General features: G+C 34.6%; 1 protein-coding gene across 1 annotated transcript in view; it reads right to left on the bottom strand.

The window, feature by feature from the left end:
- LOC140751986 (uncharacterized) overlaps positions 1-16,140 on the bottom strand; it is a 29,816-nt gene that overhangs the window by 12,060 nt on the left and 1,616 nt on the right. Inside the window, 6 exon segments of the mRNA XM_083059019.1 lie at positions 911-1,040; positions 8,724-8,891; positions 12,838-13,013; positions 13,275-13,538; positions 13,807-13,995; positions 14,753-14,985. Of these exon segments, the coding sequence (XP_082915145.1) occupies positions 911-1,040; positions 8,724-8,891; positions 12,838-13,013; positions 13,275-13,538; positions 13,807-13,995; positions 14,753-14,985 (1,160 nt within the window).

The following is a 16,140-nucleotide window of genomic DNA, read 5'->3' as shown; positions in this document are numbered from 1 at the left end:
TTTATTTGTTTGCTTGGATATATGTAAATTGACTAAAGATTTGTTTACCAGTGAAAAAATGTAAAATCCAGTGAGATCACTGCCTCATGATGAAATACCTCCACGTGGCTTTGTATTCTTGTAAATTACGGATTTGTCCGCCGGAACACAAAATATATTTGTGATAAAAGGGAAACTTTCTACTATATACTAGATATAGAAATATTTTTGAATAAATATTATTTTAATTCGGGTTTAATTTAACATGTAATATTATATTTTATGTATGCTTAGAAGTCTTGAGTTAAGTAACTAAGAATATATAGGTACTTTCACATATCCATATAAACGACCGACTTATTACGTAATTGTGTAAAATTACATTTACCGATTTTTACACGGAAAACAAATAGCGTTGATATTTATTTTATGAATAAAAATATAATTATTCATCTTAAGGATAGTAATTCAAATTCCAGTTAAATAGATTCAATAATAAGTTTTATCGAGCCAATGAATTTATCAGGCTGTTTTTACTTGAAACTATTTAATATATCAGTTGCCTAAATTCTTTAGTTTTACTTTATAGTAAATATTGTATCAAAGTAATTAAAATGTTGCACAGATAATAAGTTTGTTATTAACAAATTAAAATGTTGCTTATCAAATCTGTATGACCACAATACATAAGGCAATTATGAGGTCAAATGTTGTCATCCCATTTTTTTTAATTAACTTATGTTTGGATTCATATTCCATTATAAAAAAGGTAAATTAGGCATGTTGGTTTTATAGAAAGGTGCTTTAACTGGACTCGTGGCGGTCCTCCACAGTTCGTTTTGTACGAACGTTCTTGCAGCAAACGTGTAAGATGTGGAATGAGCTTCTTCCTGAGGTATTCCCTGAGCGCTTTCGACTGTCATTGACTTACCTTATTATCGCTGTCGAGGTAGTAGTAGGCCAGCAGGGCGTCGTTATGCGCAGTAACGCTCAGGATATGCTCGAATGTGTCGGCATCAGCCGGAACGTCGCCATACGATACACGAACTTCACTAGCACGCCTGAAAAAACAATAAGAAATCTTTTTAATTATCACTATATTGGACTACATGGTCCACAGGTCGCGAAGACATAATACTTGTGGAATACTAGTCTCGGTTGTGTGATGCGATCCCTGCGCATTTTGCATTCATGACATTAGACCAGTGGACCTATATACACTTTTGTCCACCTGATGTTAAGTGACTACTGCCGGACATCTGTCATCGATTCCAGATAGGATCAGATATTCCTACCTGAGGTCAGCCACAGATGCGCCGCTACCCCTGAGGACTAAGGTGGAATGCCTCGGAAAAGTATATCTCCCTTACCACACCCTCCAAACCAGAACACAGCAGCGCTTAACACTGCTGTTATAAGGCAGAAATAGGTGTGGCGGTGGTGCCGCCGGAGTCGAACCACAAAGGGTTCGACCACCTTCAACCTTCCTGCATATCTACTCGTATTTTACATAATAGTTTTTTTTTATAATATTGAATAGTGTGTATTGCATTGTATAGTTTTAAATCTACGAAATAAGTTTTTGTTCTATGAATTCGGAGGATATTTGGCCGTTTCTTAGGTAAGCTGCCAGACCAGCGTAGCATGCGACCTAACAATACGACCAAAAGAATATTCGCGATTACTGTTGCATATTCAGGTGTATACAAATGTATTTTTTGTTATGTTCTGTAGTTAGTAGGTTACACACGAATACTTTTTACAACGACGCATTAGCGTAGCGGTCGGCAACCTAAGAGCCACGGGCCCCATCCTGACCCTCTCCTTGCGGCCCGCGGGTCGGTGCGTTGCTAAAAAAGTTGACCACTGCATTAGAGCATTCACAAAAAAACCCTACTGAATCGCAGCATAAAATCGCAGTATGCAACCGCCCTTAATCTCGTGCACAAACACGCCCTCACAGCGGGGTCACGCGGGGTGGCGCGGACGCACGCGGTTATCGCGCCGCGTTGCGTCACACTGTTGTTCTTTGTTGGGGCAGCACAGTGGCGAACGCTGCCCTCTGACACCGCAAGTAGGTATTGAATTGTACTGGCTTGGCAGCTTTCTTTATATATATGCTATATTTGAGTAACGTATAATATTATAAAGAGTTCAAAGACATGTTAAATCTTTATATCAATACTTAAATTCTTATTATAATTTTAATGCTTATCTTTCTATCGGTCTTTTCGCATTTTAATCTTCGGTATAGTTTTAATAAGTGTTTTTTTTCGAAGATGACCTATGTTATGTTAACATGACTGTTTCTGTATACTTCAACATATATTTATTATACCCGCAAAATTAACCCCCTTTTAAAGGCGTTCCAACTTAGTCTGGCATATAACAAAAGAAACATTAACGGTTACAAGTCTACTTCAGAATTCCCTTGCTGGGCCGTATTGCGTCGCATTGAATGCGTCACGGGCGCCAACGAAAGCCGAGATAGTGCAATCATTAGCGAGAATCACAGAACTGTGTCAACATGATAATTCACCAGCTGGCCAGCGGGAAGAACGTCACGAGACATCGATAAAATTTGACATTTAACTTAAATACTTTGCAAAACATTTAGTCGCGGATGGCGGCGACAGATATTTAAGGAAGAAGTATATTTTTTCGAAATCGAAATTAAATCATATATTTTACCGTATGAGATTCCCATCGGTTGGGTAATAGTGATTTAAAATAGTGAGCGTACAAGATAGTAATTTAAAAATTCAGGAATCTCGGGAGATTTTTTTGATGCGTAAACCTGTGTTACTGTAAATTTCAATGATTGTGATGGAAAGTTGTCACCGTTGCCTACAGAAATTGGCAACCCCCGAAGAGTCATAATTTTATGGTAGATCTCGTAGCATCTTTACAGAAGTCTGGCGCACCTGGAATACCTCAGTAAAATGGCGTAATAAAATTGTATAAAACATACGAGTACAGAATATAGTGCGACTTAATTTGTGGATTGTTAGTGCGCTGGTCGCTTATTTAATTATCTTTAATAAATATTAAGCACGATTCGCAAATAATTCGCGGGAAAATATAAACAACACAAAACAGCGATAAATATTTCCAAGACGTACTAAGACGTACTAAGTACGTAGATATATATATATATATAATAAAATAATATGTACTTAGATTAGACCTATAATGGGATATAACGCAATAAGTGTGTATGTTCTACAAATTCTATATCTCAATTGGAAATCTCTTGTTTTTGCGAATCTGATAATATGTGTCAGTAGGTAAGGCTATAAACAATAAAAGATAAAGTAGACCTTGGGGGGGCATTAGAAGGTTTAAAGAGTAATTAATTATCTAATATCCGCATTATTGGCTTATTTTATTTGACGCAAGAATAACGAGAAATTTGCACGTGAGTAGGTATATTTTATTATGCGTAGTAAATGTAATCAGTAGTGATAGTTGACGATATAATATTTTCAAGTCATGTAGGCAATAATATTCCTTAGAAGGTAGTTAGGGAGATGCAAGTCTAGGACGACAGTACAATGAAGAAGATACGATTTTCACAAAGAACCATAGAACTTAAAAAAATCTTGAAACTAAACTTTTGCCATTCCACTGTATATTCTAGCTGGCCTCATTTACATTATTACAACAGCAAAAGGATAAGGTTAAAGTTAAGAAGTACGAGAGATCCTCTTACTTACTTATACTTATTTACAGATGTAACCACATCAAGTACAATAAATATATATTAAAGATAGCTAGGATTAGATCTTGTTGCTTCCTCAGTGCTTTCTCCACAAACTTGGTAGGCTTGAAGATTGAATGAATCAGGGCACATTGCACCCGTTTCATAATATTATCCGCTTTTACGTACGCAGTTGTTATTGTAAGCAAAATTATCTTACTTTATTGTAATGGTTGAAATTACGTTGATTTGTAGTAACTCTACGTAGACTTAGTACGTCTTGGAAATATTTATCGCTGTATTGTTTATATTTTCCCACCACGCGAATTATTTGCGAATCGTGCTTAATATTTATTAAAGATAATTAAATAAGCGACCAGCGCACTAACAATATATATATAGTGGTTAAATTAGAATAAGATGCGGTATTCGAAAATACTATGACAACTTATACGTAGAACATTTTGAAGTTTACAGGAGCAAATAATTTTTAGTACTTACTAGCTGACCCGGCAAACGTTGTGTTGCCATATAAATAAAAAAATGTTAAGGGTGAACAACCCTTATCATTAGGGGTATGATAGTAGCCGATTCTCAGACCTACTCGGTCGTAAAATCGGTAAAGCCGTTTCGAAGGAGTACGGTAATTAACATTGTGACACGAGAATTTTATAATTATACAAGATATAACAAAATTTAATAAATTTAATGTGGAAATACTGTAAACCGTGAAATGTGACTTTTTTATTTTATGTTGAAAATACAATGAAAATAAAATCTAATAATTAACAATCAGTCATATAAAAGAAATATCAATTAATAAATTAATTAATTATATTTAATTATTTTGTCAAACAATGAATAAACCTGGGAAACGGAACGCTCCGATAAAAGATATCATAGGACCCGCCTTTGTTCTAAAGTATTTTATTAAATTGAGGGCTTAACTGTATTGAAAAATACACTCTTTTACGTAACATATGAACACCTTATTATTATTAGTCACCAATTCGACAAAGTCACAATTTGAAATTTCATAATTTCCAGCATTCAGCTAAATTAAGCGACACAGCAGTCCGGTCTCTGAAGGGTATACGCTGGTTTCTACCAGAACTGTTTTTTCAAAAACTGCTTATAATATTCCAGTAGCCGCAATCGATTAAAATTTTATTCTTTTGATTTAAAGGAAACTGGAATCGTTTTTTTCGACGAGCGCGAAGATGAATTAAGATGCCAAACAAAAAAGTTTTTAAAACCAAATTGAAATAAAACTTTTAACAAAGTAAGTTTCCGATAAAATGAATAAAAAAATGGCAATAGCAATTGTGTTTCTATATAAAACTATGACGTCAGTTCCGGGAACAGATTAGGGAATTTGAATGAGCATAATAATGAAATCGGGAAGGACGTCTGTAGGAGTTGTTGACTCTGTGGATTAACTGATATTCGGTTTAATTGATGATAATGGTTAGGTTGTGTGACGGTCACGATAAGATTGAATTTTGAATGTCAGCTATTGTTACCAGGTATCTTGGTGTCTTTGGACATCGTTCTGTTTAGTATTGTGATATTATATTTAAAAGATAAACAGTTCAAAAAGCTAGACCCGAAACAATTTTTATATCGCATTAATGAGCTATGAACAGAAATGACAAATTAACTGAAAATTCTGTTATTAAAGAAAGTCCTATTAGCAGGTAAATTTTGATCAAAATATCATAACAACAGGCTAAACTCCCTTCCATGGTCCTCTGCTGAGTAATGGTTCTTTAATCACATAGAAAGACTGGGTTTGGAGCATGCTTTCCTATGCATATAGGCAACTTCGGCACGTATTAGAGTGCGACATAATATCATCGGTTGGAGACTGGATGACCTTATTTGTCGGCCAAATTTCTTCAGCAGCAAAATTGTACTCACGAAAGAAACGACAATGTTAAGGGATGGGCAAAGGTGTTTTTTCGTTGAACTATCAAAGAGCAACTTAGACACTCCACCTCTTTGTCATTTGCTTCGGCCTGCTACTTAATGTCCTTAAATTGAGCTCGCAACTTTAAAAAGGTTGGCAATACCTGCTCTACCACGATACTGCAATGCAGATTAGTAGAGGAAGGTATCATTATCAAACCGTCCATAAGGCCTCAGACAAGGTTACCCGAATGCTATCCACTGATAACAACCGGAACTAGCGGCTAATGTGGCCAAGTACAGAAGCGCATAACATATAACCACAAGCGATCCACCCCAACGAACACTCACCCTCGACGTTTAAATGAAAAAATGGCAATACCAATTAACTTTGTAGATTAATTAGGACCTATGTGGACGGGTGGCTACTCTAGAATTTAACATGCTGGGATGAATCACAGGCACACAGAGATCTACACAATGGTTAGTGAGTCACAGAATTAAAGATCTATCATCATCGAGTTTCTTTTGTTTTCTTCATTTCTTTCTTACTATCGGGCTCCGGTCTCCTCTCAAAGTGAGTAAAGTTTCAAATACACTTTTCATACTAGGGCGATTTAGTAAGTTCATACTATGTTCCTTTTTTAGGATTCTTAGAAAGGATCGTAAGGAAATCGAAAGGAATCGTAGTTTCCGCAATATGATTTCCTTCACTGTTAAAACGAGCGATAATCAACTTAATGTGTATGTATTGGAACCCCAGACTCCCAGGGTATGAATGAATTTCATATCGCTGGTAGTGTGATAGAGAGACTTAGTAATGTTTGTCTGAACGTGATATTTTTATAATATAGGAATAGCAGACGAGCATGCAGTCCACTTGATGGTAACTGGTTACTGCCGTCCATGCAAATCTGTAATCAACTCCAGATAGCAGCAGATGCGCCGCTACCCCTGAGGACTAAGCTAGAACACCTCGGAAAAGTATTAGTCTTTTATAACACAAATAAGCCATTAAAAGCGCAATAAATCTTCAATAAAGTATTTTATTATGTAACGTCACGAAGGTGCATCGATAAGCTGAAGTCATTCAAGGTCACGACAAGATTGTTTAAGTTAAGATTGTTTAAGTATTATAAAATACTAGCGATGGGAGATTGTTCTAAAAAAAAACAATCAAATAAATCGACAATCGACGGAATCAACAATCGATTGTCGATTTATTCGTAGTAACAAAAACCAATCGAATAACAATCGACGCACGAATAAAAATCGACCTGCCCTAAACGTTGAACCGTGTCACAAGAGGCGTGACGAGCAAAAAAAAAAACGGGAGCCGTGTCAACGGAAAACAATCGACCAACAATCGACCAACAATCGAACAATCGACCAACTATCGAACAATTTCGATTGTTCGATAGTTATTCGAATACAATCGAACACAATAACAATCGAATAATTCGATTGTTTTTAGTAACAATCGCGCATCGCTATAAAATACTAGCTGACCCGGCAAACGTTGTGTTGCCATATAAATAAAAAAATGTTATGGGTGAACAACCCTTATCACTTAGGGGTATGAAAAATAGATAGTAACCGATTCTCAGACCTACTCAATATGCATTAAAATTTGATGAAAATCGATAAAGCCGTTTAGGAGGAGTACGGTAACTAACATTGTGACACGAGAATTTTATTATATAAGAGATTAACTTCAAACGGCTTGTATCGTACGCGCTCTGGGTACATCTGGGCTTGAACACAAAAATCGACATCGAGAACAGAATTTTAAATCGATCATGCAGATGACTGCTTGGCTGGAGACCGTATCCGCAGCCTATCATCCCACAGTGTTTTCATCATGTGGTATGTTCATAGTTCATGGTACGTACTGGTTGAAATATGCAGTAAGCTGTACAGCATGAAGTTAATGAATGATTGAACTGAAAAATTGAATGACTGACTTAACTCAGGGATAACATCAGATCAGTCTAAGATGCACTATATAGGGCTTGTATAGACCGCGCAAAAAATGTTGCACGCACTTTAAGTGAGGTGAGGTGATGTATTAAAATATTTGTAATGTATTTTAAACTTATAATAATAAAAAATATATTATTACCAAGGTTTATTGTGAAAAATATTTATGCGCTCAAACTCAGGAGTGATAGCGATAGCCTAGTGGTTAAGAAACGCGGCCTGTCGATCGAGCGGTCCGAGGTTCAAATCCTAGGCACGCACCTCTGATTTTCAAATTTATGTGCGTATTAGAAATTAATTATCACTTGCTTAAACGGTGAAGGAAAACATCGTGAGGAAACCTGCATACCTGAGAGATTTATAAAAAAAAAATAAAAAATAATCTTAAAGGTATGTGAAGTCTACCAATACGCACTTGGCCAGCGCGGTGGACTATGGCCTAATCCTTCTCATACTGAGAGGAGACCCGTGCCCAGCAGTGGGACAGTAATGGGTTGATGATGATGAAACTCAGGAAAAGGCAATGACATCGGATGTATTCAAAATAAATGTTTTCAATATATTATTTATTATTACAACAATGTAATATACAAAAAAGAAATATTCAAATTCATGAAGTCATAGCAACAAGGTCAGACGAACGTGAGAACATATGACAAGGGGAGAGTTCAAAGAACTATAATATTTGTTAGACTTAAACAATACGTAATCTTCGTAAAAGAAAAGAAATATGCAAATCGTTAAGTCGGTTATTTTACGACGCACGAGCATTATCTACATGGCTTACAGTTTTATGTCGAGATTAATAAAAGTAAGATAAGTAACTACATTTATGGCCGAGATATCGGACATGTTAATAGTCATTATCTATTTTTAAATATCTAGCCGTGTATCGCCCTTATGTAATATAACCAAATGTATATTTTATATAACAAACGGATGAGTTTGTTTCAACGCACTAAGCTCTAGAAGCAAGTACCGATCTGCATAGCAAGAAACTATTTGGTCATGAGCTAAACGCTTAATATGTACTTTCATCTTAGTCCATAGGTTAACAGAGTTTAGAACACTGCTTTAAACTGTTTAAAACATTCCACTTGTTGAGAATATCAAGTATTTTCTATCCAAAAGAAAGGGTCTAAAGTTCTAAACTCACCTTCTATCCAATCTGCGGTCCTCTCTATGGTCCATGCTGAGTTTGTAGAAGGCTCTGGCCGCCTCGGAGGAATCGTGTGTCGTATACAGGAAAGCGTGTAGTTGTCTCAGCAACTGCCAACTGAGTCGCCACAACGATTTGCTCATCTTTGGTGTACAAGCCACGAACCTGGCGAAGAAAATATAATAGTAAATGGAACGAAACGTGCCTTGGAAACGACTTTTCACTTAAAAATATTATAAATAGTTTAAAAAACCATAGCGTGGTTATAGTTTATTTTATCGCCCAAGGAGAATTGTTCATTCTGACGTACTTGATGATGATAATAGGAATTGTCATCGGTTCTTGATAATTGTACAAAATATTTAATTAATCTGATCGTTCAAAGTTGGTAAAAATCGGGTTTAAAGATTTCGTACATACCCGATACAAACATTTCATAATAGTCAAGCTAATAAAAAGCGGTAAAACAAAAAATAATATGTATTTTTCATTCAATTTACTGCTAATGTGGACTTCGGTTTTAAAATTAATTGTAAGTGATGAGACATTTGACAGGAATGAAACAAAAATGACTTGATGATAATGTATAAAATTATATGGAAAAATGAAGTTAAACAAATGATGCGAAGAAATGATGATGGTCTGGAGTCTATAAGCATGATCGGTTCCAGAAGCTAATAGCAATGATATAAAGATAAGTATTTTTCATGATTAAGAATATTTTTCTATACGGCTTGCTTTGTATGACTAAAGTATATTTGTTTATAATGTTTGTTAATTAACGTGCTACATTAGAAATGTACGTGTCAAAAAGCGAATTAGACTATCAAGAAATACAATAGGTAAATCCATTACCTAAAATTAAGTATACTGCATATAATTAGCACATTGTACTTCGCATCGAAACTCATTAAATTACGGATAGGTTCTTCGATTAATATTTCACAAGAGGATGTGAAGTTTTGTAATTAATTCTATTTACAAGCACGAACACTGAAACACTATTGTACTCGTACGGCGTTGAGCTATTGCTCAATAGGTCGGTATTGTTTGCTACAAACTAATTTTATTAATCAATACAACTACATAGTACACTGTACTGTCGCTGAAGTATTGTTTTTGGACCATTAAGAACCATAAAATGTATTAAACATACAACTAGGATGTATTTTTTTTCTTTGAAATAGCTGCTATTTGTATTTTTAATGACTGATCTCGCAAGTAAATAATCTAGAGAAATAAATCTAATAAATACGTCCTCCAACAACTCCTTATAAAAATATTTTACAAAATGGTTCGCTCTAACAAAAATACAAGCATATCTAATTAAAATGATACCACATGAAACAGATACCAACATTATAGAAGGTTCCATATCAAATCCGGGATATAATAGTTAATATGTAGCAACACGCTAGATAAATAGTATCTTTTTACTGTTACGATGATATAAACACAGGAAATAATAGCCCGTTAGCAAAGGATATTATGTTATCTATCAAACACGCCATGATTTAATTGTGGTTTACAGAGATATCAAACGTAGCTCTAGGTCATTTAAATGATTTGTTTTATTGCACACTGATTTATTAACAGTTAAAAACTTTATTAGTAACTAGTAGACCTAACACGAATATCTTGGTAAGAAATGGACATACATTTTAAAGGAATCCAGCTTGAAGGACCATTTGGTCCGTCACACTGTGTTATATAGTTTTACAAAGCATTTTATAGCAATGTTGAAAAAAACACGCCTTATCTGTATTAAGAAAAAACTACATCATTTTAAAAAATCAGACCAACAAACGATTTAATATGACGTCAAAGCACTCAAAGCCTTGACCTACCAAACGAAAAGATTATGATATTTTTATTATAAAAAGGAATAATCATAAGTTTATTTAAATATTCTACATATCTTGAGAAAATTAAATAAATATAAATTGTTTTAAGCATTCATTTTGAATTTTACATTGTATACTAAGATTCATAACAATAAAGGATATATTATACGTTTTAAATTTGTTATGGCTTTGAAATAGGCATGTATATGCTCTCACCCATTGGTAGCACTCAATCTATGCAATATTCTGCTGCTTAGTTTAAATTAACTAATTTTGATCTTTTGTGGACAAAAATTGCATTGACATATTATTAATAAAGAACAATAACGTGAAATATCAGTCTTAAATCTATAATTGAAACTTGACAAAACTAAGTAAGAATGCAAATAGAAGTAATAAATAAGAAACCATCACCAATTTACTAGAGCGATTTATTATTGACACGTCAATTCCTCACCACAATACAACTGAAGCACGTACAATTAGTAAATTTAAAATTAATATATAATACTATCAATATAGGTAAACATAATAAAATAGCTATTTCAGAATAAATAATATACTTCGCTAAATGTTAAAGACAACACGTAACATTTACCACCACCACCGGATGGTCTAGAATCAATCAAACTTGCCTAGTGATAGTGTTGTTGTGTCGTATACACCTCTTCCTAAGAATGTGCACATTCGCAACCACCGTGTATTGCACCGCATGCCTTTCTACCTTATCACCAAAGTAACTAAAAAGCGATGAATTTTAATAAAGGATGTGTACAGAGAATTGTTAAAAGTATAATTATGGATTACAATGTGCATGTAAAGAAAAATAGGTTAATTAATTACTAAACGAGCTGATAGTAGAATTTAAAAAACAACTAAGCCGGTTTAAGTATTAAACGTGAACTAATATTATATTACTTTAAAACTGATTCAAACTTGAATTTGTTCACATTTTTGGCCGAGAGCAATGCAAAGCAGATATTTTTAGAGCCTAAAATATTGAACGAAGTAAAAATACATTATAGTAAAAATTTAATGTTGCCATTGGTATAAGTGACATTGGTAGATAAGGAATGTGAATATAAAACGTATTTGCTTATAGCAGTAAAAAAGAAGCAAAAACTACAAGGAGGTATTAAACGTTACGTAAACGAGGGACCATGACATAATTAATATAGGAAATTATAGGTTGGTGTCATCATAACTTATACCGCTGAACCTAATTGTTATTGACGTAATCGTGTTATCGTGCTCGTATTTATTATTATGAGTATAAAAATGATAATGAAGTGAATATCGAAGGATAGTGTGGTATGTTATCTTCTAAAATACAAATTTAGTTTAAAAACTCTGTTGTAAATATTCAAGACCATTGCAATTGTGCAAAAATGTTTAGAAGGTCACTGGGCGATGGATGAAAATCGAGATATTTCACTAACCTTCAACTTCAGAAAAGCGATAACTAACGCAATTGATTTAACATTAATAACATATTTCCGAGAGCTTAGATAAACATAGTGCTGATCGCAGCAGTGGTTCCATGTGTATCGTATGTATAATGATTACAAGTATATCGAATGTATGTATTAATCATCGCTACTCGTGCATTCAATTCAAAGTCAACAAATCTATCGTTTCAACGGTCGTTATCGATACGGTAGTAAGTTAGTAACCTAACGTTCTTAAAATGTAAACATGCTCGTACCTAGTTTTATCGAGTTTGCTCGAGGTATCATTCGCAAACAAAGGACCACTCGTGGAGATTCGTTGTAAATTCGTGTTAGTTACTTTCTCTTCAAGCAATTTATTATTTCGGAGTAAATTAACTTTCTATTGTGTTATTGCATGTTCAAAACGTAGATTAGTTGAAAGAATTTCTTACGATATGAAGACTATATTTTAAATATTTTTTAGCAGGTATATTTATAGCAATGCAATTAGCTTTTAATTACAAGATAACTATGATACGTAGTTAATAAAATCGAATAATTAGTGCAAAATTCAATAAGTATATATTGCACGTGTGTAGTTTAAGTTAATCGGCATCTGTTGCATTTGCGATATGAAAATCAAGAAAACATTATAATAAATCTTTCGGAGTCCCACAGGGCTCGTTATTGGCACCACTAATAACTAGTTTCATAATTGCAAAGATTAATGCAAACAAGTTAAATTAACGATGCGTAATTCTCTTATTGAATGATCAATGTGACTCACGTGATACTTAGGTTATTTGATAAGGATACAAAAAGAATAATACTACTCACTTGGTAAAAGTAGCGTACATAATATCTGCAGGTATTCTATATGGTAGTGTTAGTAGCGAGACACATTTCATTCCACGTTGCCTCATCACCCAGTTGACGATGCCAGTGTTCGCGGAGTCGATTGCATTTTGGAATATCGTCATCACTGTATCTGGAAGGTCGTCTACTAGTGCGTCCTATAACAATGGAGTATTTTTTCTTACATTTTTTCTATATTTCTTATTGTTTCGTATTTAAATTTACGTAATTACGTAATTTACGTAAGTTACGTAATGCACAATTATGCAGCGCACTTATAGAGATCTTCCACCTTCGATCGACCCTCGATCTATTGGTATGTCGTGTGATCGTTATATAAGCCGTGGAAGAATATCACGTAACATCAAACATGTTAGAGTAGTATAGGTATAATGCATGTCTCAAGAAATCACACTAACCTGTCTATGAGTTTTACATTCCTCACAATCTGGGTCATATTCATACGTCGTATCATCAAGCACGTCTTGCAGCTGGAATGTGGTTTGGACCGCGAGACATCTGGTGCAGGTAATGAGGTTGTTCCTGTGGAGGAAGCGGAGAGCGTCGTCGAAGCCTTGCTTGCACATGTTGCTGAGCACCTCGGGCTTCGGCGGGAACAGTATCCTTGCGAAACGGTTTATATTCTGCTTCGATAGCTCTATGCTTGTGTTCGCTAGATTTACCTGTTTGAAATTGATATATAGCTTAGACTTATGCAAAAAAAATCGATAGTATTCGTTCTTTACTTTGGATACTTTGCAGCCCTACATTTTGCTAAAAATAATGATATACCTAAAACGCAGGCCAAATTAATATTATATGAAGGCTTTAATAAGATTGTTAAACCGGCAAACTAGATTTTGATATACCGGAGTTAATCTCTTAAACTAATAAAACAGTTCTAATATAGATTTCCCTATTGCAAACTACAGTGGTATATTGGATACTTACATGAAACAGTTGTGAACTGAGATCTCTGGGGCAGATGTCGCTTTCACCGCAGAACGGGCTGACGGTGATGGTGTTTTCGTCTAGCACGGGAAGGTTGTCGCTGAATCCACCGTCCATGTACCTGATGCCATGGAAGCGGGGCGGCAGCATTCCAGAGAATACTGGCACGAAGCATGACGCTAGTAGGGCCTAAATCAAATAAAAAGATATGACAATCACGATCACTCGATTCTTTATTTTGTGGAAACCTTACAGCTCCTTCCTGTAGCAATATAATGCGGAAGACATCGAAAGATTTTCATAAAACGATCTTATCACTTATCAGATAGGTATTGCTATTTATAAACATAATCACATCGTGCAAAGTTCGCAAATGATCACTCGCAAACTGCAGTCATCGGCATAAATATATTACTATCTATCAGAGGCACAAAGTTGGGTCAGATGATGATTAATTATCATTTTAATTGTTATTGTCACGACAGAAATCTAAGACAATGAAAACATGCAAAGTTCACGATTGCTCAGATAATTACAAATTCAAAATAGGTCTTTGTGATTGTACTTGTTAGGTTGGATTTGGTTTCTAGCCTCAAGTACCACATACCACTCAACCTCACATTTTTACATTCACATATTAAATGGATGTAATGTTTCGTAAATCCATTGCGGAGGCACCATTGTTAAGTACATCCACATTTTGGTTTCAAGGGTGTGGTAAGAGAGACATATAAAGGAAGTGATTCAAATTAAGCCACATATCTATGGCATCTCGGAGAGAAATACAATCCTAATTGCTATTGATTACAGATGTCCATGTGCGAAAATCACCAGTAATTGTCATTTGGTGCATACTCATCAAGATGTTGTCTGTAATTTTAGAAATAAATTTACCATTTATAACATTAGTTAGACTGACCAGCCACCTTAATTTCAAAATACTTGCCTGCAGTAGATCTTCTCTAGTCGGAAACTCTGACACAATAACATTCTGGCCATCATATACCCTTGTTAATGATATGTGAAGCTTGCCACTGACTATCTTATGGACATCCATTGGCAAATACTTTTGCATGCCTTCCAGGAGTACATTTTGGATGTTGAATGATGGGCTAAAGGGTCCTAATGAACCGGCCCTCGCTTGGCCTACTACACTTAGTACATCACTTGTGAGTTCACCTAAAAAAAAATGAATATATTATATATGTTTATGATATGGGTTGATAGTTTATTAATTTAAAGGAAAGCCAAAAAAATACTGCACTCTTTTAAATTAACTGGGAACCACATTTTACATAGACATCAAAAGTATATATATTTTTTTAATATTAAGCATCATCATCATCATCAACCCATTACTGTCCCACTGCTGGGCACGGGTCTCCTCTCAGAATGAGAAGGATTAGGCCATAGTCCACCGTGCTGGCCAAGTGCGTATTGGTAGACTTCACATACCTTTAAGATTTTTTATAAATCTCTCAGGTATGCAGGTTTCCTCACGATGTTTTCCTTCACCGTTTAAGCAAGTGATAATTAATTTCTAATACGCACATAAATTTGAAAATCAGAGGTGCGTGCCTGGGATTTGAACCTCGGACCCCTCGATCGAGAGGCCGCGTTTCTTAACCACTAGGCTATCACTGCTGCTTATTAAGCATATTTTCTTCTAAATCATAAAAAAACAACAACAGTATCTTTGTATCAATCTTCTCAAGTAGGATTTTAAAATTTTAATCCCAAATAATTTTGAGACTAACATTAGCTTCTTTAAGTATATTAACTTCTATATATTGATACCTTAATTCGCAAACCAGCCAACTCTGCTTTTTTATATTTATTTTGATAATAAATGGCGTTGTATGAAATCAAAATAAATAAATAAAACATTTCGGAAAAAAGTGGAGTTGGCTGGTTTGCGAATTAAGGTATTGATATGTATTTTACGGATAAGTCTTATGATTTGCAGTTGTATTTAATTACAGGCATACATTGTGTGTTCATAATATGGCCAATTATTAATTTTAGATTACATACCCATCAACAAAACTTGGATGCCTACATCTTCCCTATTCATTATCATGTGCCAAGAGAATACCCTTATCATAACTTGAAAACAAAGTTGACAAGCCTAGTTGTGTCCACAACAACAAGATAATGTTGAAATTGTAATATTTGTTTATTTAAAGGTTACTGATCTACCAAAATATAAGGGACTGTGGGTAATTAAAAATTGCAATTTCTGTCAAGAATTACTATGTTCATGTAACCAATGGTATTTTTTTTAATTAAGGCAAAAGCTACGCACTAGCCATTATTATTAACACGACACTAAAA

Source organism: Epargyreus clarus, unplaced genomic scaffold (genome assembly GCF_041222505.1).
Source record: "Epargyreus clarus isolate Ecla_fem2 unplaced genomic scaffold, WU_Ecla_fem_2.2 ptg000023l, whole genome shotgun sequence".
NCBI classification, from domain to species: domain Eukaryota; kingdom Metazoa; phylum Arthropoda; class Insecta; order Lepidoptera; family Hesperiidae; genus Epargyreus; species Epargyreus clarus.
The sequence above is the reverse complement of the archived record's forward strand: the minus strand, read 5'-3'. Positions and strand labels throughout refer to the sequence as shown.